Below are 25,868 nucleotides of genomic sequence, written 5' to 3' on the forward strand. Positions count from 1 at the left end.
AAACCTTCGAAGCATTAACCCCAGAATAAAAGAAGACCCTCAAGGACCTGGATGGAAGAGATTGCCCAAACCATGGAAGACAGAGCTATCCAGGGAAACGAGTAGATAGATAGTGTGTTGTTTCAAGATTTTTCCAGTAATTAGGTCAAAATCTGTAGCTTTTTTCGGATTAACATTTTCTTGTGTTTCGGTAATTACTTCTTTCGGAAAAATAAATTCCTGATCAATCTGTGGATGGTGTTACGAAGTGGGTTCTTCATCTACATCTGACGTGGTTGAAAAAATATTTTCTGGCAAATCTTGTGGCTTTTTGATCATTGAAAAACGAACAATTTGTAAAAAAAACCAGTGGGATATCAGAATTTTATTTCAAATCTTTTTTTTAGTTTTTTTCGACCAAAAATATGATAGACCCCACTTCGAACTAATAACCATTATTTTAATCAGTATTATTAATGAAGTTCTAGAACAATAAGCACCTAAACAGATAAAAATATAACCTTGGAATTAAAAAGTTTTCGTTCATATTCATTACTCATCGTCTATTAGGTAACTGATATGACTTAATTAAATAATAATCAAGTTCAATTTCGAATAAATTAAGTAGTTCGAATATTAGTTTTTTTTTCAAATACCCGGATTTCTAATACAATGTATAAGAATCAAATTTGGATTAGATTGGATAAGCCAGGTCGTAAAAAAAAACAGTTTCAGTGATTGTAATATTTAAATTAATCATTCGTTCATTGCCGAGACATCTATAGGCTAGCCAGCCACCTATTGATTGATATTAATTGATTTTTGATAAAAATAATGCATTTCCATACTTTTTTCACGGAAACTTTTCTGCGCATGCGTTAATCATCATGACTTGATAGATCTATCGATCAAAGTTATCCATGGATCGATATCTGTTGGCCTTCCTGAGATAATGGCGACTTCCTGTATCTCCGGAAGTGAATGTTTCCGCATAAAATCGATACGATAAATCGATTTCTCGTATCGTCATTAATGTATGTATGGAGTTTCGTGATGATCGTCGTGGAAAATTTACTCTCTTGGACTTAAAAAAAAGCCGATGCAATTTTATTGTACACCCTGTATGTATATTGAAATTTCCAAAATACACTTTAGTCGATAATAAACCTGAATCATTCCTAATTTACTGAATTGTTCATCTGATGATAACAATCGTGTTTTTATCACAAAACGGAATGATGAAATATTGGTAAATTTTAAGAAATTTCGGAAAGCGAGATGATGCAATAAAATAAGATTTTAAACGAAGCTTCATCGATTATTTGTAAACAGGTGCTATTTCCATTATATTTCGGAAATGGACAATCGAATAAAATACGCTGACAGGTTCGAAGAGGGTGAACAGAAACGTCCCTAAATATTTTTTCTTTCAATTCGTGAACGCGTTTATTTTTAGGAAATGTGTTTGTCAGCTGTAAACATAATATAAATATATAATATGGTGTTCGTTTTAGTATACGATATGTTCGAAAAAAAAAAACATAACTAATATTTAGTTGTTTTATATTTAAATGCATTTTTTAATGGATTTGATTAGTTAGAATCTTTTGTTGGTGTATTTTAAGACGGTTTATTAGGCAAATTTTAGCGAACGGATTTTTTTTTTGAATATGTATGGAATGGAAATCCAAGAGGGCGAAATGGGGGGGCGCGAGCGTCAGCCGCCATCTTGGAAAAAATACGTTTTGTCGAATATCTCGCGAACCGCGCATCGTACGACAAAAATAGTGAAGATCATTTTTATAGTTAATAATTTTTGCCATCTTTTTATTTAAGACGTTTTTTTATATAACGCATAGGTTTTTAATTATAGCGCTCCATAAATATGATCCCCACTATATCAAAATGATCTTCCACTACATAAAAATGATCTTCCACTATATAAAAATGATTTCCATTAAATAAAAATGATCTACACTATATAAAAATGATCTTCCACTATATAAAAATGATTTCCATTAAATAAAAATGATCTACACTATATAAAAATGATTTTCTACTATATAAAAATGATATCCACTATATAAAAATGATTTCCAATCAATAAAAATGATCTACACTATATAAAAATGATCTTCCACCATATAAAAATGATTTCCATTAAATAAAAATGATCTACACTATATAAAAATGATCTTCCACTATATAAAAATGATTTCCATTAAATAAAAATGATCTTCCACTATATAAAAATGATCTTGCACTATATAAAAATGATTTCCATTAAATAAAAATGATCTACACTATATCAAAATGATCTACACTATATCAAAATGATCTACACTATATAAAAATGATTTCCATTAAATAAAAATGATCTACACTATATAAAAATGATTTCCATTAAATAAAAATGATCTACACTATATAAAAATGATTTCCATTAAATAAAAATGATCTACACTATATAAAAATGATTTCCATTAAATAAAAATGATCTACACTATATAAAAATGATCTTCCACTATATAAAAATGATTTCCATTAAATAAAAATGATCTACACTATCAAAAAATGATCTACACTATATAAAATTGATCTTCCACTATATAAAAATGATCTTCCACTATATAAAAATGATCTTCCACTATATAAAAATGATCTTCAACTATATAAAAATGATCTTCCACTATATAAAAATATTTCCATTAAATAAAAATGATCTACACTATATAAAAATGATTTCCATTAAATAAAAATGATCTACACTATATAAAAATGATTTCCATTAAATAAAAATGATCTACACTATATAAAAATGATTTCCATTAAATAAAAATGATCTACACTATATAAAAATGATTTCCATTAAATAAAAATGATCTACACTATATAAAAATGATTTCCATTAAATAAAAATGATCTACACTATATAAAAATGATCTTCCACTATATAAAAATGATTTCCATTAAATAAAAATGATCTACACTATATAAAAATGATCTTCCACTATATAAAAATGATTTTCCTTTACATAAAAATGATTTCCAATTAAAAAAAATGATCCACACTATATAAAAATGATTTTCCTCTATATAAAAATGATTTCCATTAAATAAAAATGATCTACACTATATAAAAATGATCTTCCACTATATAAAAATGATTTCCATTAAATAAAAATGATCTACACTATATAAAAATGATCTTCCACTATATAAAAATGATTTTCCTTTACATAAAAATGATCTTCCACTATATAAAAATGATTTTCCTTTACATAAAAATGATTTTCCACTATATAAAAATGATTTCCATTAAATAAAAATGATCTACACTATATAAAAATGATCTTCCACTATATAAAAATGATTTTCCACTATATAAAAATGATTTCCATTAAATAAAAATGATCTACACTATATAAAAATGATCTTCCACTATATAAAAATGATTTTCCTTTACATAAAAATGATCTTCCACTATATAAAAGTGATCTACACTCTATAAAGGTAATTATTTTGTTGTATAAACAGGTAAATGATAAATTTTAGTTAGAGCAATTAACAGTATGAAATATATAACCCAAATTATATTTTTCACTCGTCAAAGTATGAAATTATTGTAGTTAAAAACAAAATTTTCTCAATTATCTGTTATAATTGCGCAAATGATTTTGTTGCGGTTTGAATTCAATGGTTATCATAAAGTGAATCGGATGTGTGTATATATATATACAAACACCCACAATTTTACAAATCCATTGTACAAACCGCAAACCGTGTGTAACATCCTTTATTTTTCAAATTGATCAAACCACCACGAATTATTAGAATTAATTAAAAAATATTCAGCATTCAGTTATTTTTTCAATTTTTATTAGTCATAATTCTGATGCAACATGTCGTTTGCTCTGAACAGATTTGTAGAATTGATGACGAAATTAAAAAGTGCCGGTTGAAATTAATACATATTCGCAAATTTTGCATTATTAAACTTTTTAAAATACCAAAATAAACCATCACATCTTATTTTATCATGCATTTACAACAAATAATTTCGCGAAAATTTTGTTTAGTTACGATGTTCGATACCCTTTGTGTGTAGGACCAAAAAATAATCCGTGAGAGCTAAATCTGGCGAATAGGGTGTACGAGGTAGCAATTCAAACTTTAAATCGTTAATTTTGGCCATTGCAATAACGGATGTTTGACCTAGTGCCATCTTTGGAGCTGGTTCTCCCTTTTTTTATCCATCGTTTTGGTGGTTTTTTCGTTTACGGAGTGAATTGATGGACCCACGTTTCATGGAAACATCTTCACGACGCTGTTTTTGTACAATCTTTCGCACAGGTTTCTCATGTCCGAATTTTCAGTTCAAACGTGATTTTCCAATACAATTTTTCATATACATTTGTGAATTTGTATGAAGGAAAAATCACACACAGTTAAATCTGGCGCATACGGCGACTGGGCGACCTTCACTCAATGCTTTGTGCGATTTCTGCGATATTTTCGGCGATTTCATAGTTTTTTTTTTCAAACTATGTATTAAAGACCTTCCTATTATTTTAATAACCATTTTTTTGCTAAAAATAATAAGTATGAGGTCTTAACGTTAATGGATTATCTTGAAAAAGCTTCGAGTTGTCTAATTTCTGTCTTCTATTATGAAAATAATGATTTAGCGTTAAAATTTCTCGTCGCCATCAGCTGATCAACGTGAACTTGAACCTTAATAACCTTCGATGAATGTTCTTTCACTTGTTACCATCTCCGAGAATTTGTATTTTTAACACAAAGCGGGTTACGTAATGACAACAAAAAAAAATAAAAAAAAATATATATTACAATTTATAATTCGGTTGGACCTTGATATTATTATTCATTTGTTTCAGACAACTGAAATTATTGCAAGCCATATTACCGAAAAGTCCCGACGAACAGAAAAAATATTTATACGATGAGGCTGACAAAGAAATGCACAAATTTATCAAAGAAAGAGATATTGAGAGAATGTTATATTATTTAACAGAGGTAAGGACACTTTTTTTGGAAAATTCTGGTTTTGTAGAACATTTTTTGACAAAAAAATCGCCACCTAATCACTTTTCAAAGTCTATTTTCCTTCCAAAATAATTATTATCAAAGATTTTGGGGTCCTAAACACTTTTTTGTACAAATCTGGATTCATAAACAGTTTTTTTTTAGAAGAAATATTTTTCCGAAAAAAATTATTATTATTGATGATTATGGATTCTCGGACACTTTTTCGAAAATATTGGTGCTCTGGACCTTTATTTAAAAGAAATTTGGCATTTCCCAAAATCAATTTTTTTTTCAAAAATAATTATTATTAAAGATTTTGGGATCCTAAATGCTTTTTTGAAAAATTTTGGTTCTCTAAACAGGTTTTACAAAAAAAAAATTGTCACGAATTCACTTTTCAAAATCAATTTTTCCTCCAAAATAATAATTATAGAAGATTTTGGGGTCCTAAATACTTTTTTGAAAAAATCTGGATTTTTTTTAAAAAAAAATTCCCTCAAAATTATTATTATTGAAGATTCTGGATTCCTAAACACTTTTTTTGAAAATTTTGGTTCTCTAAACAGGTTTTACAAAAAAAAAATTGTCACGAATTCACTTTTCAAAATCAATTTTTCTTCCAAAATAATAATTATAGAAGATTTTGAGGTCCTAAATACTTTTTTGAAAAAATCTGGATTTTTTTAAAAAAAAATTCCCTCAAAATTATTATTATTGAAGATTCTGGATTCCTAAACACTTTTTTTGAAAATTTTGGTTCTCTAAACAGGTTTTACAAAAAAAAAATTGTCACGAATTCACTTTTCAAAATCAATTTTTCTTCCAAAATAATAATTATAAAAGATTTTGGGGTCCTAAATACTTTTTTGAAAAAATCTGGATTTTTTTTGAAAAAAAATTCCCTCAAAATTATTATTATTGAAGATTCTGGATTCCTAAACACTTTTTTTGAAAATTTTGGTTCTCTAAACAGGTTTTACAAAAAAAAAATTGTCACGAATTCACTTTTCAAAATCAATTTTTCTTCCAAAATAATAATTATAGAAGATTTTGAGGTCCTAAATACTTTTTTGAAAAAATCTGGATTTTTTTAAAAAAAAAATTCCCTCAAAATTATTATTATTGAAGATTCTGGATTCCTAAACACTTTTTTTGAAAATTTTGGTTCTCTAAACAGGTTTTACAAAAAAAAAATTGTCACGAATTCACTTTTCAAAATCAATTTTTCTTCCAAAATAATAATTATAAAAGATTTTGGGGTCCTAAATACTTTTTTGAAAAAATCTGGATTTTTTTTGAAAAAAAATTCCCTCAAAATTATTATTATTGAAGATTCTGGATTCCTAAACACTTTTTTTGAAAATTTTGGTTCTCTAAACAGGTTTTACAAAAAAAAAATTGTCACGAATTCACTTTTCAAAATCAATTTTTCCTCCAAAATAATAATTATAGAAGATTTTGGGGTCCTAAATACTTTTTTGAAAAAATCTGGATTTTTTTTAAAAAAAAATTCCCTCAAAATTATTATTATTGAAGATTCTGGATTCCTAAACACTTTTTTTGAAAATTTTGGTTCTCTAAACAGGTTTTACAAAAAAAAAATTGTCACGAATTCACTTTTCAAAATCAATTTTTCCTCCAAAATAATAATTATAGAAGATTTTGGGGTCCTAAATACTTTTTTGAAAAAATCTGGATTTTTTTTAAAAAAAAATTCCCTCAAAATTATTATTATTGAAGATTCTGGATTCCTAAACACTTTTTTTGAAAATTTTGGTTCTCTAAACAGGTTTTACAAAAAAAAATTGTCACGAATTCACTTTTCAAAGTATTTTCCTTCCAAAATAATAATTATTAAAGATTTTGGGGTCCTAAATACTTTTTTGAAAAAATCTGGATTTTTTTTTAAAAAATTCCCTCAAAATTATTGTTATTGAAGATTCTGGATTCCTAAACACTTTTTTTGAAAATTTTGGTTCTCTAAACAGGTTTTACAAAAAAAAAATTGTCACGAATTCACTTTTCAAAATCAATTTTTCTTCCAAAATAATAATTATAAAAGATTTTGGGGTCCTAAATACTTTTTTGAAAAAATCTGGATTTTTTTTGAAAAAAAATTCCCTCAAAATTATTATTATTGAAGATTCTGGATTCCTAAACACTTTTTTTGAAAATTTTGGTTCTCTAAACAGGTTTTACAAAAAAAAAATTGTCACGAATTCACTTTTCAAAATCAATTTTTCTTCCAAAATAATAATTATAAAAGATTTTGGGGTCCTAAATACTTTTTTGAAAAAATCTGGATTTTTTTTGAAAAAAAATTCCCTCAAAATTATTATTATTGAAGATTCTGGATTCCTAAACACTTTTTTGGACAATTTTGGTTCTCTAAACAGGTTTTACAAAAAAAAATTGTCACGAATTCACTTTTCAAAGTCAATTTTCCTTCCAAAATAATAATTATTAAAGATTTTGGGGTCCTAAATACTTTTTTGAAAAAATCTGGATTTTTTTTGAAAAAAAAATTCCTTCAAAATTATTGTTATTTAAGATTCTGGATTCCTAGACACTTTTTTTGGAAAATTTTGGTTCTCTAAACAATATTTTCAAAAAAAATTGCCACGAAGTCACTTTTCGAAATCAATTTTCTTTTCAAAATAATTAGTATTGACGATTTTGAGGCCCTAAATACTTTTTTTTAAATTCTGGATTACTAAACACTTTTTTAAGACGAAATTTGCCATCCAGACACTTTTTGAAAAAAATATTTCGGTAAAAAATGATCATTATTGAAGTTTCTGGATTCCTAAATACTTTTTTGGAAAATTTTGGTTCTCTAAACAATTTTTTCCAGAAAAATTGCCACGAAGTCACTTTTCAAAATCAATTTTCCTTCCAAAATAATAATTACAGAAGATTTTGGGGCCCCAAATACTTTTTTTTTAAATCTGGATTACCAAACACTTTTTTAAGACGAAATTTGCCATCCAGACACTTTTTGAAAAAAATATTTCCGTAAAAAATAATAATTATTGAAGTTTCTGGATTCCTACACATTTTCGGAAAATTTTGGTTCCCTCGACCATTATTTAAAAGAAATTAGCCACCTAATCACATACTACTGTATTTCAGTATCGACATAACATTTATAAAAAAATTTTTTCCACCCTATAGTTTGCGTGATACACAACAAAATGAATCAATTCGAAATTTATCGAAAATATTATGGGGTGGACAAAAACCGGTATATCAGTAGACGACGTCCACCCAAAAAGAACTAATGGGAATTTTATAGTCTTCTATGATTGTTATTTCGTTAATTCCGAACGATTCCAAAACCCATAAAATATTTTTAGAATTCGAAATGTTTTTTTTTTATTTATACCGAGCCTGGAGGGAGACTTTTCATAGCCTAAAAACATTAAGAATAGTCGTAAAAGCCGCAATAAAAACAGACAAAACCAAACTAAACCAGAAACAAGTTTTTTAAAAACCAGTTTTATATTTAGGACTACGTGTCTACAATACCCCAAGAAGAAGGGCTGGCTTTTAAATATATTCTTCGGAAACCATTATGATTTCTTAGAAACATCCTTCGTGTGGGTATTATTAGATCGGCTCTCGGATTTAGGGTCAGGTCGTCATTTCAAAAACAGGTAGAGCCGGTCGTGCCATCAGGTGTGTTAGTTATTTTATTTACGACCCTTTCGTTTCTAATGATATTCGAAAAGAATTGAACCAATGTAGCAGTCTAACAGTGTTTTTATGTAATCGAAATACGAGGGCGAAACGTGATTTTTTCTTTAAAAAATAATTGAATCTTCGTTTTTGATTTCGTATAGTTTGCGAAATTTTCCTACCAATTTTCTATTGAAAAATTAGGAGATTTACGTAGTCAAATGTCTAGTCGCCAATGGTGGAAAGTCTACGAGGTGTGGTTATAAAGTAACGAGACTTTGAAAGTCTCGTTATTTAATAGCCACGCCTCGTATGAGACTGCAGAGCTCTTGAAAGAATTAAGAACTAATAAAAATGTTTGTTAACGACTGTGCAAATCTTTGGGATTATTTGTATAAAATACTGAAAGGAAAACATTGCGAAAACACCTAAAATTTGTCACCACGAGCCGTCCCTGCTTTCTAATATTTTAAGATTGTGCAAATTGGATAGTCGAGGAAGTACTTCGTGGATTTTTCTAATGAAAACTGGAGATATTGAAGAGACTTAACATGAAAATTCTTGATGCACAGTTTCGATATTATTTATCAAGTTTAGAAACAGTTTTTTGTTGAATTTACCCCTAAATATGTATATATGTAACGCCACTGTATGATATTGTTGCTAAAACCCACCTGTTTCAGATCATTCCTTTCCCTTATTCTAGTTAGGGGCTGTTTTGTGCCTTTATATATGAGTGAAAATAATAAAAGTTAATCTATGTTTAGAAACCTTTGACTGTTTCAAGATTTTTCCATTGGAATTCTGGATTTTTCTAATAGAAACTGTAAATTGTAGTTGGTTTGGGGATTGGTTTTGGTTTTTCAGCCATTTTGCATCTATACTCTGCTTCCAAAATACTTAGACTCAATTTCCTGGTGTTTTTGAGTCCCACTTTCCAAGGTGTCAATACTACCACTGGGAGGAACTCAATCCTTTTGATACAATGGGCAAGACATCTGAGTTTTCTTCTTCTACATCGTCTTAAGATGGTATTTGACGAAGCTGTACTCTGTCACAAGACAGACCATTGCTAGCAGCTCTACCCAAAAAAAAATTGTTGTGGTATAGTTGGAAAATGCCCAATCCAGCTCCTCCAGTTGAAATAACTCCTAATTGATAGAGTTTTCTAATAGAAACTGTAAATTGTAGTTGGATTGGATATTGGTTTTGGTTTTTCAGCCATTTTGCATCTATACTCTGCTTCCAAAATACTTAGACTCAATTTCCTGGTGTTTTTGAGTCCCACTTTCCAAGGTGTCAATACTACCACTGGGAGGAACTCAATCCTTTTGATACAATGGGCAAGACATCTGAGTTTTCTTCTTCTACATCGTCTTAAGATGGTATTTGACGAAGCTGTACTCTGTCACAAGACAGACCATTGCTAGCAGCTCTACCCAAAAAAAAATTGTTGTGGTATAGTTGGAAAATGCCCAATCCAGCTCCTCCAGTTGAAATAACTCCTAATTGATAGAGTTTTCTAATAGAAACTGTAAATTGTAGTTGGATTGGATATTGGTTTTGGTTTTTCAGCCATTTTGCATCTATACTCTGCTTCCAAAATACTTAGACTCAATTTCCTGGTGTTTTTGAGTCCCACTTTCCAAGGTGTCAATACTACCACTGGGAGGAACTCAATCCTTTTGATACAATGGGCAAGACATCTGAGTTTTCTTCTTCTACATCGTCTTAAGATGGTATTTGACGAAGCTGTACTCTGTCACAAGACAGACCATTGCTAGCAGCTCTACCCAAAAAAAAATTGTTGTGGTATAGTTGGAAAATGCCCAATCCAGCTCCTCCAGTTGAAATAACTCCTAATTGATAGAGTTTTCTAATAGAAACTGTAAATTGTAGTTGGATTGGATATTGGTTTTGGTTTTTCAGCCATTTTGCATCTATACTCTGCTTCCAAAATACTTAGACTCAATTTCCTGGTGTTTTTGAGTCCCACTTTCCAAGGAGTCAATACTACCACTGGGAGGAACTCAATCCTTTTGATACAATGGGCAAGACATCTGAGTTTTCTTCTTCTACATCGTCTTAAGATGGTATTTGACGAAGCTGTACTCTGTCACAAGACAGACCATTGCTAGCAGCTCTACCCAAAAAAAAATTGTTGTGGTATAGTTGGAAAATGCCCAATCCAGCTCCTCCAGTTGAAATAACTCCTAATTGATAGAGTTTTCTAATAGAAACTGTAAATTGTAGTTGGATTGGATATTGGTTTTGGTTTTTCAGCCATTTTGCATCTATACTCTGCTTCCAAAATACTTAGACTCAATTTCCTGGTGTTTTTGAGTCCCACTTTCCAAGGAGTCAATACTACCACTGGGAGGAACTCAATCCTTTTGATACAATGGGCAAGACATCTGAGTTGTCTTCTTCTACATCGTCTTAAGATGGTATTTGACGAAGCTGTACTCTGTCACAAGACAGACCATTGCTAGCAGCTCTACCCAAAAAAAAATTGTTGTGGTATAGTTGGAAAATGCCCAATCCAGCTCCTCCAGTTGAAATAACTCCTAATTGATAGAGTTTTCTAATAGAAACTGTAAATTGTAGTTGGATTGGATATTGGTTTTGGTTTTTCAGCCATTTTGCATCTATACTCTGCTTCCAAAATACTTAGACTCAATTTCCTGGTGTTTTTGAGTCCCACTTTCCAAGGAGTCAATACTACCACTGGGAGGAACTCAATCCTTTTGATACAATGGGCAAGACATCTGAGTTTTCTTCTTCTACATCGTCTTAAGATGGTATTTGACGAAGCTGTACTCTGTCACAAGACAGACCATTGCTAGCAGCTCTACCCAAAAAAAAATTGTTGTGGTATAGTTGGAAAATGCCCAATCCAGCTCCTCCAGTTGAAATAACTCCTAATTGATAGAGTTTTCTAATAGAAACTGTAAATTGTAGTTGGATTGGATATTGGTTTTGGTTTTTCAGCCATTTTGCATCTATACTCTGCTTCCAAAATACTTAGACTCAATTTCCTGGTGTTTTTGAGTCCCACTTTCCAAGGAGTCAATACTACCACTGGGAGGAACTCAATCCTTTTGATACAATGGGCAAGACATCTGAGTTTTCTTCTTCTACATCGTCTTAAGATGGTATTTGACGAAGCTGTACTCTGTCACAAGACAGACCATTGCTAGCAGCTCTACCCAAAAAAAAATTGTTGTGGTATAGTTGGAAAATGCCCAATCCAGCTCCTCCAGTTGAAATAACTCCTAATTGATAGAGTTTTCTAATAGAAACTGTAAATTGTAGTTGGATTGGATATTGGTTTTGGTTTTTCAGCCATTTTGCATCTATACTCTGCTTCCAAAATACTTAGACTCAATTTCCTGGTGTTTTTGAGTCCCACTTTCCAAGGTGTCAATACTACCACTGGGAGGAACTCAATCCTTTTGATACAATGGGCAAGACATCTGAGTTTTCTTCTTCTACATCGTCTTAAGATGGTATTTGACGAAGCTGTACTCTGTCACAAGACAGACCATTGCTAGCAGCTCTACCCAAAAAAAAATTGTTGTGGTATAGTTGGAAAATGCCCAATCCAGCTCCTCCAGTTGAAATAACTCCTAATTGATAGAGTTTTCTAATAGAAACTGTAAATTGTAGTTGGATTGGATATTGGTTTTGGTTTTTCAGCCATTTTGCATCTATACTCTGCTTCCAAAATACTTAGACTCAATTTCCTGGTGTTTTTGAGTCCCACTTTCCAAGGAGTCAATACTACCACTGGGAGGAACTCAATCCTTTTGATACAATGGGCAAGACATCTGAGTTTTCTTCTTCTACATCGTCTTAAGATGGTATTTGACGAAGCTGTACTCTGTCACAAGACAGACCATTGCTAGCAGCTCTACCCAAAAAAAAATTGTTGTGGTATAGTTGGAAAATGCCCAATCCAGCTCCTCCAGTTGAAATAACTCCTAATTGATAGAGTTTTCTAATAGAAACTGTAAATTGTAGTTGGATTGGATATTGGTTTTGGTTTTTCAGCCATTTTGCATCTATACTCTGCTTCCAAAATACTTAGACTCAATTTCCTGGTGTTTTTGAGTCCCACTTTCCAAGGAGTCAATACTACCACTGGGAGGAACTCAATCCTTTTGATACAATGGGCAAGACATCTGAGTTGTCTTCTTCTACATCGTCTTAAGATGGTATTTGACGAAGCTGTACTCTGTCACAAGACAGACCATTGCTAGCAGCTCTACCCAAAAAAAAATTGTTGTGGTATTGTTGGAAAATGCCCAATCCAGCTCCTCCAATTGAAATAACTCCTAATTGATAGATTATTCCAATGGAAACTGTGGATATGTACATTAGAGTGGCCCCAAAAAATGAAAGTGTTTCAATGTTTAACTTTTCGGACAAATATATTTCCCTTAAGTCAATTGTCAATATTTTAATTTCGTCATCACTTTCATTCAATTTCACTCGAAAACATTTACACTAAAAACTAACAAAAATTGATAACGATATTAAATCAACAAGTATAAAAAACAACCTTCATCTGTGTATATCTATAAAAGTACAAAATAATATCGATAAATAGATATGGAAAGTGCTGACGTCGTTAATTTATTATTTGACTGAATCATGTTTTCAAATTTGGGAATAGAAAGTCAGTTCAGCATCATCCGTGTTTGTTTTGACAACTTTTGAAGTCTCAGAAGTCATTTCATAGAACGGAGACTTTCAAGATAATATTTACGTAACTTTTCCTCGGTTTTTTCAATTTTTTTACGTCAAGTAAAGTGTGCTTATACCTACAAAGACCACTCACTCATCATGAAGCTAAGACTAGTTGCTTCGAGAAGCTAAAATCAGACAAAAAATGGGAGCTACTGATTTTTAGATAGAGACTTTTGACGGCGAGCCTGTGTTTTGACTCGATTTTTTTGCTCACTAGTGTACTTTTCTTGTGATATCTATACAATAAAATAAATATGATGAATTCGAATTTTGTTTTATTTTTAAATAGTTTTATTTTTCTCGATTGGAAGCCAAAATAACTTGCGCAATATCGTGATAAACTTATTGCAGTTACTCAAGCGATATTTGATGACGTTTTCGTGATAATTCGCGTCAATATTAATTATTTTTTATTGATTAACACAGGAAAATGCAGGAAAAATTCTTTATCGGTTTTAAAATTGGTCAACTTGAAGAATAAATAAAAAATAAATCAAATATTCAATAATCTATTCTAACAAATATTTATTTTCGTCATTCTAATAAATAACATATTTTAAAATAAACCCCTTCCCTACTACTTTTCGTTTATTTGTCGTATGCTATTCGTATTTTTGACATCGGCAACACTGTCTATTATTGACTTACGATGTGAATTAGTAAACATAACCTCAACTACAAAATTTTGACATTTGAGCAGTTAATTATATTCCGATAGTTGGTAAAAACGCACTCACACTCCCCCCTATACCTAAAAATCGTCTCCCCCACATTTAATTACCTAATTATACCTAACAATTTTCAGGTGGGAGAAATTTTTTTGCCTGTAGCCCAAATTTAAATAATTTCCAAAATGTCTAAATCATAACGCTTTTATGCTACTTCCTGTATATATATTTTGGACCTCGAAAAACAGATGAAAATGCGTAAAAATCTTTTGATAAAATTTTTGTTCACCTAAATTTGTTTATAATAAAATAACTTTTTAATGGCACCTCGTACATACGCTTATTATAAAAAAAGCAATTTTTTCAAATTTTCCAATTATTATATTTCGAAAAAAAAAATGGAAAAGTAACACATATTAATTTTTATCAAGTCAGATACATTAAGTTTTATCGAGCAAATAAATTAAAATTTTCCAATAAATTACGTACCTTATACCTACCTACCAAAACAATCCTCTCAATATTTATGGAAAAACAAAAACGTATTATTTTTATGTAATAGAATTATTATGATAAATAAGCCAATTAAAATTGTGCGTTGTGTATTTAAAAAAGTGTAGGCTTGCACGTTTTCTAAACGTAAACAGAAACTGCTATAAATTATTTAAAAAACCTTGAAATCATTGTCACCTTCATTCAACTTTCACTCGAGAATGATATGTTTATAACGATTCTATAGGCAATACAACATACTCTACAAGAAACTACTTTATAGGCAACACTGAATACACTAAGAGAATAATAACTAGTATTTCATAGGCAACACTTCATACACCATGACAATTTCTATCCACGATTCATTCGATGAAGTCAGGATTTAAATGTTACGTTCGTGATTACGTTCGAATAAAATGTTTTAGATTTTGTTTTCGATAGAAAAATATGAAAAGATTGTTTTTAATAGCCAATAATTATTATTTTTTAGTTAAATAAACTTTTACTAAGTATTTTGATTTGTTTATTACCAAAAAAAATTAATTTCATCATTTTTTGTCTTACTTGAGCTGTCTAGATTGGTTAGGTTAGGTAATTTTTGAAATTTTAATCGAATTTTTATACCAAACTGACTTGTGTTATCGTATAATTAAATAAAATCTTATTGGGGGAGATAGGGACATTTTTGTTTGGGTTGTGATTTATTTTAAAAGATGCCCTGATATAGGAAAAAATTTTCCTCCGCAAGGCTGAGATTTAATCTTAACTGTAACACCAGCTTATACTCATCAATAAATAGACGGTTTTGAAGACTCTAACTTGATTATTGAAAATTATAATGTTAATACTGTCAATACAAAAAAAACCACCAAAAGAAAAAACTGTAGCAATATTTGTTACTATTATATAGGCAACACAGCATACATTGTTAAAATAAGGAATTAACCAACTATATACATGACTTATTTAGGCACCACAAAATATACTAACACATGTGTATATTAAACTAGATTTGCAACCAAGTATTCATATTTATTTTATACAAATGATACTGAATTGATAATTTTTTTCAGGGAATATCTCCAGAGCACGTTCCACCATACGATGAGGAGCTAATTAAATGTGCCATGGCGAAAATTCCAGAGAAATATAAGGCTTTGAAGGAATATAAAGGGCTAATGCAATCCGATCGCAAGTCATTGCGGAAATACTTCTGCATATTTATGCGAAAACATCTGTTGCAGTACGTACTCAAAGACCCAGCTGAATGGAAAAGGTAATGAGAAATCACAAAATAGAAAGAAATCATCGAAATTTAGAATTTAGTTAGTTATTTTCAAGAAAAAAATTATTTATATATTTATAAAAAAAATCTTGTAGACTACTATAAATTTTCGAACCTAATCACCCCCAACATCTTAAATAGCCACGGTCACGAAATATAAATCAGCTGAAAACGAGTGCAATGTTGCCAGTTTTTAGTTACCATCAGTCATAAACTTTTGTTATGTTAGATTAGACTAAGAAAATAAATAATTCTTGAAGTATTATTTAAAAAAAAATAGAAAAAATGTGGAAGTTGTTTTGCCTCGAATATTTTCCATATTGTGGGTGTTTATTATCAAATTATAAAATTTCAATTTCATTTAATTCAAAATATATCTTGTGTTTTGTACGACCTTTAATACTATGACTATAAACAGAAAAAATTAAATATCATTCAACCCTTATACAATTTATACATTTGGGACAATTTCACCCGTGGTACAATTAATAATAAACAGTACTGATCGCAAAACTTTGTTCTCAATAAATAAATTTAATAACATATGGAAAATATTAAGACTTCCTTTTATTGCAATAAATTTGGCAACATCACGAGTATAACTCGTTGTGAATATATGACCGTTGCTGTTTAAATCACCTGATTGCATGCATATATTGCAATAAAAGAGAAAGATTTTCTTAAATTTTAAATCCAAGGTTATTTTTACTGTTGACATAATTTTCGTATTCTCTTTTATAAAAAACAAATACAACAACACAATTGCCCGATTTTGGCAACAATAAAAATTACAACAGCGCAGAACAACAACACAATACTACCAACGTTTAGAATGTTATTTTCCTAAATATACGAAAAATTACAAATGGAATGAAAGAGATAATAGGCAACTCTATTTACACTACAATATGTATATTCTGTAGGCAACACAGCATACGCATTGACTATTTTTATTGGGTACTTTTTTTAGATTGAGATTTCAGACGTTTCCCTCGGATTTTCCCATTATGATGGTAAGGGCTCCTGTACCATGGCACTCGACGTATTGCATTAGTACTCAATTGATGGAAAAACATTATTATAATGGAAATATGATTATTCGAAAAATTCGCGATCTTTGGTGGGACAGGTGAGAATATATAATTAGCATATGGTTTTTATATTATTAATTTGATTAAAAATTTCAGGTATGACAATATGCTTATAGTTCCTCAAGAACGTTTGTTAAATGCAGACGGTAAATCTTTGGCTCCCGATGAATTGGAACAAAGAGTTACTGACATATGCGAAGGTGCCCGAAATGTCATTATCAACGAATGGTTACCAGCATGCGCAGACATTTTTTTAGAATACAGGGAACATTGGAAACAATACATTCCGAAAACGGCATCGGAACCACCGATTATCGTTGAGAGATTTTTTGATTGCGTCAATTTATTAATGTCCATGCAACTTAGGTGGTTGGTCGAGAAGAGTCTTGACCATTTTAAAAATATTTTCGTCAAATTTAAGGTATAATCCGTGATATTATAAAGTTACAACGTTGCCAAACTTTGAAAATAATATGGAAATTAAGGAAACGTATTGATTGCGTGTATTTTTATGTAATAAGAAAGTAGTGAATTTTTTTTTGATATTCTAGCACGGTAATGAGTTCGAAGGCGATTATCAAGATTTAACTTTGATCAATATACCTTTAATAACGTTAACTGTCGAACCTATTCTCGGAACAAATCAATTGATTTTTACCCCAACGTTAGAAGATATTCAGTTGTTGTTACAAAAATGTTTCGGGAAAATTTTGGAAATTAACAGAAGGGTGCCTAGGATAGAAATGATAATGTTTCCAGGTAGTTTTTTTTCTTTGTTTTCGGGATTATACAGGGTGTTACTTTACTGTCGATCTTATTTTAGAATTTGCGAAATTAGAACGATATATACATCACGTACATAGGTCGGAAGTACCAGTTTTAGAAATTCAACGTGAAATTGTTGACGCGTTCGTTCCGAATGCCGTTGGTCCGCAGCAATACCTCTCGGTGTACGATAAATATTTGTACATTTTAAATGGAGCAGCCGAAAAGGAGTTGAACGAAATTTTTGATATGGAGCCGTTACCGTTTCTAAAGGTACCAAGAAAAACACATGACTACATCTTACATTCATGTTTTGGTTAATAACGCCTACAAATCTCCAGATTTGTCCATTGTCAACTTGAGGCTCAAGGCTGAATGTCATCACCAGAGATACGGCATCAGAAGTCACCGCCTAGTGCATCGGAATCTGGACATGGACATAATCTTCTGGAGTTTTCCCGTAAAATTCGCGGAAACGAAATAAAAATCACACCAATGGAGTTTTTACGGCCGCTTTTATCAATTCTAGTAACGACGAGGACTCCACTAGTACCTGGTGCACCAGAACGTGGACGTCGTCTCCAGATATCTCCTAATATTGATTCTTTAATGAAACAAGATTTATTTCACGTTATCCAATTATGGCATCGGCTACTACCACCGGGGTATCCTGTGCGTTAGAATGTAGACATGGATGTAATCTTCTGGAGTTTTCCCGTAAAATTCGCGGAAACGAAATAAAAATCACACCAATGGAGTTTTTACGGCCGCTTTTATCAATTCTAGTAACGACGAGGACTCCTCTAGTACCTGGTGCACCAGAACGTGGACGTCGTCTCCAGATATCTCCTAATATTGATTCTTTAATGAAACAAGAATTATTTCACGTTATCCAATTATGGCATCGGCTACTACCACCGGGTATCCTGTGCGTTAGAATGTAGACATGGATGTAATCTTCTGGAGTTTTCCTGTAAAATTCGCGGAAACGAAATAAAAATCACATCAATGGAGTTTTTACGGCCGCTCTTATCAATTCTAGTAACGACGAGGACTCCACTAGTACCTGGTACACCAGAACGTGGACATCGTCTCCAGAGATCTCCTAAAATGCTTTATATAATGAAACGGAAAATGGATGTTATTATCTGGAGTTTTCCCGCAAAATCACTCAGACGAAATAAAAATAACATCGATGGAGTAGTAACGGATAACCGAGATGATATCCACCAGGTATCCGCAAATTTTGTAAAAATATTCCTGGGGATAACAAGAAGCTTCCGATGCTGAAACTCTGTTTTGATATTCGATATGTTTCCGCAAATTCCATGAAGACGCAACGACTCCGTTATGATTTATGTTCCAATTACGCGAATTTTGTAGGAAAATTCCTGAAGATGACGTCAAGATTCTAGTGCCGTAGGTATCAATTGGAGCTCCAAATCACTTCTGTTATGATTGATTTGAACGAAACTCCTGAAGATGACGTGCAGTTTTGGATGCACCAGGTACCCGTCGAAACCCCAAAACCTCTCTCGTTACGGTTTTCGGATCGTTTACATTAATTTTACATGGAGATCGCGTCCATGAAACCCCAAACATTCCCTGTTATCATTTTCGATCCAATTACATGAATTTCGAAGGAAAACATCTGAAGATGACGTCCACGAAGCCCCAATAACCCCTATTATTATTAATTGGCGCGAGTTTTGCAGCAATATTCTAGTCGCCTCTCATTTGCGCTATCTAACGTCAACCATTACATATTTCCAGGATTTTGCCAAAAAAATAAAAAGTTACGACGAAATGAAAGTGGAGTTTATCAATTTAAGAAGAATGATTCCGATGAATCTGTTCAATTTGGATTGTTGTAAATTAAACGAAACTTTATATGATATAATAGATGGACTTCGAATGAAAATTGTCAATTACTTCATTTTGGAAATGAGGAACCTAAATCGAATGTAAGTTTTATTTTCCAAATAAGAGAAATTTTTTCGAAAAAGTTCATGAACTTTGTTTATCATTTTAGGACCGATCGCATGCGCATTTACAAAATCGGGAAGGGGTGAAGTCATCGAACGACAATTCTGAAAGTGCGCATGCGATTGGACCGAAACTGATTCGGAATTTGACCCGTGTACAAAGTTATATATACGAGGTAAGGTTGTTAAATAACGAGATTGTACATGTACAACAGACAGTTTAACTTGAAACCTCTAAATACGTATAGAGTGCCTTCATTCGCATTAGAATGATTTCTTACGGTGAAATAGATATTAAAAGGACAGTTCAGTAGAAAAGAAAGGGACACGATGATAGAAAAAGACTTACGGCTCTATCAAATGTCATGAAAGACTGACATGGGAGATTTGAATTGAAAATAAAATTCAAGGGAACTTCAAGTCGCTGTATAATGGCAACTGATAGAGTTTAGAAAATGAAAATTTTACATGTTATACAGTTATCCTTTCTCAATCGATGGAGATGAATAGGAAATTTCTATTTTTAACAGTTATGGAGATATTCGTAAAATTAGAAACATATGTCAATTTTATGAAGAAAAATATAAAACAAAACTTTAAACCCCTGTATATTGAATACTAGTAGAGTTCAAGACGACAAAATTTTAGATATTATAGAAAAATTCTTTCTTAGTCGATAGATCTATACCAAGAAGTTCTATTTTTGACAGTAATGAAACTATTAGTGAAACTAGAGAAATATGTCAAATTTGTGACAAGAAAAACTTTAAGCCCCTGTATATTAGATGCTATTGAAGTTCAAATAGTACAAACTTGACAGGATGTGGAAAAATCCTTACCAAATCCATATTTCTATATCATAATGCCGTATTTTTGACAGTTATGGATTTATTAATAAAATTAGAGAAATATGTCGTTAATGAAGAAAAATATACAACAAACTTTAAGATCCTGTATATTTGATACAAATTAAGTTCAAAACATGAAAATTTGAGATATTATCGAAAAATTTTCTTTCTTATCGATGGATCTATATCAAAAAACTCAATTTTTGACAGTTATGGAACTATTGATGAAATTAGAGAAATATATTATAAAAAAATATAGAACAAAGTTTAAGTCCCTGTATATTGAATAAGAGTGAAGTTCAAAACGTGAAAATTTGAGATATTATCGAAAAATTTTCTTTCTTAATCGATGGATCTATACCAAAAAGCTCTATTTTTGACAGTTATGGAACTATTAGTAAAATTAGAGAAATGTGTCATTTGATGAAGAAAAATATACAACAAACTTTAAGCTCCTGTATATTTGATACAAATTACGTTCAAAACGTGAAAATTTCAGATATTGTCGAAAAATTTTTTCTTAATCGATAGATCTATAACAAAAAACTAAATTTTTGACAGTAATGGAACTATTAGTGAAACTAGAGAAATATGTCAAGTTTGTGACAAGAAAAACTTTAAGCCCCTGTATATTAGATGCTATTGAAGTTCAAATAGTACAAACTTAACAGGATGTGGAAAAATCCTTACCAAATTCATATTTCTATATCATAATGCCGTATTTTTGACAGTTATGGATTTATTAATAAAATTAGAGGAATATGTCGTTAATGAAGAAAAATATACAACAAACTTTAAGATCCTGTATATTTGATACAAATTACGTTCAAAACGTGAAAATTTCAGATATTGTCGAAAAATTTTTTCTTAATCGATAGATCTGTAACAAAAAACTAAATTTTTGACAGTAATGGAACTATTAGTGAAATTAGAAAAATATGTTAATTTTGTGAAAAAAAATTCAAAAAAACTTTATGCCCCTGTATATTAGATGCTAGTGAAGTTCAAATAGTACAAACTTGACAAGATATGGAAAAATCCTTCCGAAATCCATATTTCTATATTATAAAACCATATTTTTGACAGTTATGGATATATTAATAAAAATAGAGAAATATGTCATTTGATGAAGGAAAATATAAAACAAACTTTAAGCCCCTGTATTTTGGATACAAGTGAAGTTCAAATCACGAAAATTTGAGATATTGTAGAAAAAGTTTTTCTAAATCAATATATTTCCACAAAAAAACTTCAATTTTGACAGTTATAAAGATATTAGTAAAACTAAAAATATCGGTTATTTCGATGAAAAAAAAAAATAAAAAAACATTGTATACAAACTTTGAATCCTTGTATATCAGAAACTAATTATTAAATTTCGGTTTCAAGAATACACCTCAAAGAGATAGGGGATAAATATACCGGATGTTCCTCACATATTTCGAAGAGATAACATTTTCTTTCGAAATACAATTTTTCCGTTTTTCTTTCAATCAATTTACAATTTTTACACCAGATGCTTTCTCATCTCAGGATATGCGACACCTTCGACGACATGTCGAACAAAGTCAGCGGCAATCCAGACAACGTAGCAGACATTGTAGAACTGCAGGCGTACGTCATAGAATGCAGAGACGTTACTATGTACAACTTAAGAGAAAAAATTAGAAAAACCGCCGAGTACGTTATGTTCCTGATGGAATTCGCACACCTTTCTTGTGAGTATCCAACAGCCGCAGTTTCCCTCGAGGATGGTTCCAGAAGTACCTACAGAAGACGCCATAATTGTTTTGGTAACCTCTTTATTTGCCAGATTTAACACCCTCGGATTATTTTCTGTTCACAGACTTGAAAAAAATGACTCGTTGATCAAAGATTTTTATTAATTTATCATTATGATTTTTATATTAGACCAGGTACTTTCGGGACCGTCCTCGTAGACAGTGTTGTCAAATTTTTTGTTTTTAAATAGTATACAGGGAGAAATGAAAGTGTTGATTTTCGTTTTATTGTTAGACGACGACATTATGTTGAATACACGCGTTTTCTTATGGCCCAAAGACATGGAATTGGTCATTGAAATAGCGATACAGAGATTGAATATGAAACGGGATCAAGCCGAAACGAATCTGAAGAATCGTCGGACGGCGTTCGATATTAAATTGAAAAAACACGAAAAGATGTTGGTGGCTTTCAAGAAGAAAGACCCGCCGATATTGACGATGGATGAAATGGAAGAGAGCGTGGCTGATGTGGAAATTCTTGTCCAACGTTTGGCTGAAGATAAAGCGGAAGCGGAACAAATTAACGAAGAAGAACAAGTAAGAAACGATACGGTATCTTGTGGGAAATTACGTCACGTGGTTTTTCTATTATAGTTGCTCGATATGGATCCTTCTCCTTTCATGAATTTACACAGGATGTTACAAATAGTGGAGCCTTACGATAAATTATGGCATAGCGTTTACGAGTTTCATAAAAATTACGATCTTTGGTGAGTGATCGGGTCGTTGTGGTTCTTCGGTTATGTCGGGGGTGAATTTTTAGGTATTATGGTCCGTTTTTGGGGCTCGACGCCGACGAGATTACCGATTATACGGAGACTTGCTGGAGGACTTTGTATAAATTATCGAAAACGCTGAGTGATAATCCTGGAGCTAAACGTATAGCCGAAATGGTTCGAGCTAAAGTGGAAAAGTTCAAGCAATTTCTGCCTGTGTTGCAGACTATCTGTAATAAAGGGTTACAGAAAAGGCATTGGGATAAGGTTAGTTGGACTATTTTTTGTTTTGCTTTCTTTGATTACTTCAAAGATAAAAAATTAAGCTATTAGAAGCTTCGCGTTAAATTTTGAGGTTAGGTGTCAAAGACTATGCCATTCTAATAAAAACAAATTCAACTCCCTGTATATTAGGAGCGAGTGGAGTTTGAAACTTGGAAATTTCGCAGATTATAGAGCAATTATTCCCGAATCGATGAAACTTTCCAAAAAATCTCTATTCTTGACAGTTTTGGAGATATCAATCATCAATTAGAAATAAATGTCATTTTGGTATAAACTAATTCAAACAAACTTTAAGACCCTGTATATTTAATACTAGTGAACTTAAAAACATAAAAACTTGTTATATTATAAAAAAATTGTTACTGAATCGATAGATGTATACCATAAAGCTCTATTTTTAACAGTTTTGGAACTATTAGTAAGAAAAAAAATTAAGAATGCTCAACAAAATTTAAGCCCCTGTATATTGTATACTATTGGATTTTAAAACGAGAAAATTTGATAGATTATATAGAAATAATTTCTATATCGATATATTGATACCATGTTGCCATATTTTTGACATTTATAAAACTATTAGTAAAATTAGAGAAGTGTGACGTTTTTATAAAGAAAAATAGGGATGCGAAACATTCTTGAAAGCCCTGTATATTGGATACTATCGGATTTTAAAACGTAAAAATTTGATAGATCACAGAAAAATGAAAATTGGAAATATTGATAGAGCAATTACTTTTGAAATATTTTCCAGTTTTCAAAAATTAGGGGAATTTCAGTTTTTTTCAAATTATAAAGCAAACTTTAACTCCTTGTATATCAGATGCTAGTGTAATTCAAAAAGTACAAATTTGAGAGATTATAGACAAATTCTTTCTAAATCCATATATTTATATTATGAAGCCTCATTTTTGACAGTTATGGATTCAAAAGTAAAATTGAAAAAATATGTAAATTTGTAAAAAAAAAAATTTTAAAAAACTTCAAGACCCTGTATATTAGATACTAGTAAAAAATAAGGAGTACAAATTTGACAGGCTATAGAAAAATCTTTTCTGAATCCATATATCTATATTATAAAGCCCTATTTTTGACAGTTATGGATTCAAAAGTAAAATTGAAAAAATATGTAAATTTTGTGAAAAAAAAATTTTAAAAAACTTCAAGACCCTGTATATTAGATACTAGTAAAAAATAAGGAGTACAAATTTGACAGGCTATAGAAAAATCTTTTCAAAATCTATATACCTATATTATAAGGCCCTATTTTTGACAGTTTTGGATTTTGGAGTAAAATTAGGGAAATATGTCATTAAGTTTTTCTGAAATGATTCATCAAATTCTTATATTATTATGCATATTTCACAAAAACAACAAATTCATTTATATTTCAAATTTTGAGGTTATATGAAAGAACCGGTATACTTTCGCATCGTTCCGGTTCACCATCATAATAAAACACTTTAGTTTAGCGTTTTCGAGGTCCTACAATCCATTTATCGAGATTCCGAATAACGTGAATCAATAAGTTCTACCAATAATTAGATTTGTTGACATCCGGTTCGGCTTTTTGATCTGGATTTATGAATTAATCGAAAGATTTTATTTTAACGGATATAATTTCAAGAGATGGGACTCGGTTGAAGTAGAGAAAAACTTACACCAAGAAAAAAGTAGAAAACAATTATTGCTTACACTTTTATCTACATTCTAACAGGGAACTGTCTTTAGATGTTGTTTAGTAGACCAAGGAACTGATCCATTTTCTGCTTAGATTAGGTTTACTTAAGCTTCGATTTGGTTAGGTTTACTTTGGTTTAGTTTAGCTTCTTCGATATGGTTAGATTTACTTTACCTTCGGTTTGGTTTACTTCAGCCTCAATAGGATTATATGTACTTCAGTTTCCATTAGGTTATGTTTACTTAAGCTTCGATGAGATTAGACTTACTTTTGTTTCGGTTTGATTTAGTTCAGCTTCGATTTTTTTAGATTTACTCTAGCTTCGATTTGGTTAGATTCACTTTGGTTAGGTTTACCTTAGCTTCGATTAGGTTATGTTTCCTTTAGCTTCGATTAGGTTTTGTTTCCTTTAGCTTCGATTAGATTATGTTTCCTTTAGCTTCGATTAGGTTTTGTTTCCTTTAGCTTCGATTAGATTATGTTTCCTTTAGCTTCGATTAGGTTTTGTTTCCTTTAGCTTCGATTAGATTATGTTTCCTTTAGCTTCGATTAGGTTTTGTTTCCTTTAGCTTCGATTAGATTATGTTTCCTTTAGCTTCGATTAGGTTTTGTTTCCTTTAGCTTCGATTATGTTACATTCACTTTGGTTAGGTTTACTCTAGTTTCGATTAGGTTATGTTCCCTTTAGCTTCGATTTGGTTATATTTACTTCAGCCTCGATAGGATTATATGTACTTCAGTTTCTATTAGGTTATGTTAACTTAAGCTTCGATTTAGTTAGGTTTACTTAAGCTTACTTTTGTTTCGGTC

General features: G+C 30.8%; 1 protein-coding gene across 2 annotated transcripts in view; it reads left to right on the forward strand.

The window, feature by feature from the left end:
* Positions 1-25,868, forward strand: part of LOC130891990 (dynein axonemal heavy chain 3) — a 115,259-nt gene that overhangs the window by 49,775 nt on the left and 39,616 nt on the right. For both annotated transcript variants that reach the window (XR_009058975.1, XM_057797151.1), the window contains exons 4-14: positions 4,878-5,016; positions 15,695-15,897; positions 16,877-17,035; positions 17,094-17,418; positions 17,549-17,756; positions 17,821-18,035; positions 19,536-19,726; positions 22,129-22,313; positions 22,612-22,916; positions 22,974-23,089; positions 23,143-23,362. Coding sequence is in view for 1 of the 2 variants with exons in the window: in XM_057797151.1 (XP_057653134.1) it covers positions 4,878-5,016; positions 15,695-15,897; positions 16,877-17,035; positions 17,094-17,418; positions 17,549-17,756; positions 17,821-18,035; positions 19,536-19,726; positions 22,129-22,313; positions 22,612-22,916; positions 22,974-23,089; positions 23,143-23,362 (2,266 nt within the window). In the remaining variant the exon portion in view is untranslated. The remainder of the gene's footprint in view (positions 1-4,877; positions 5,017-15,694; positions 15,898-16,876; positions 17,036-17,093; positions 17,419-17,548; positions 17,757-17,820; positions 18,036-19,535; positions 19,727-22,128; positions 22,314-22,611; positions 22,917-22,973; positions 23,090-23,142; positions 23,363-25,868) is intronic.

Source organism: Diorhabda carinulata, chromosome 3 (genome assembly GCF_026250575.1).
Source record: "Diorhabda carinulata isolate Delta chromosome 3, icDioCari1.1, whole genome shotgun sequence".
Classification (NCBI taxonomy): Eukaryota; Metazoa; Arthropoda; class Insecta; order Coleoptera; family Chrysomelidae; genus Diorhabda; species Diorhabda carinulata.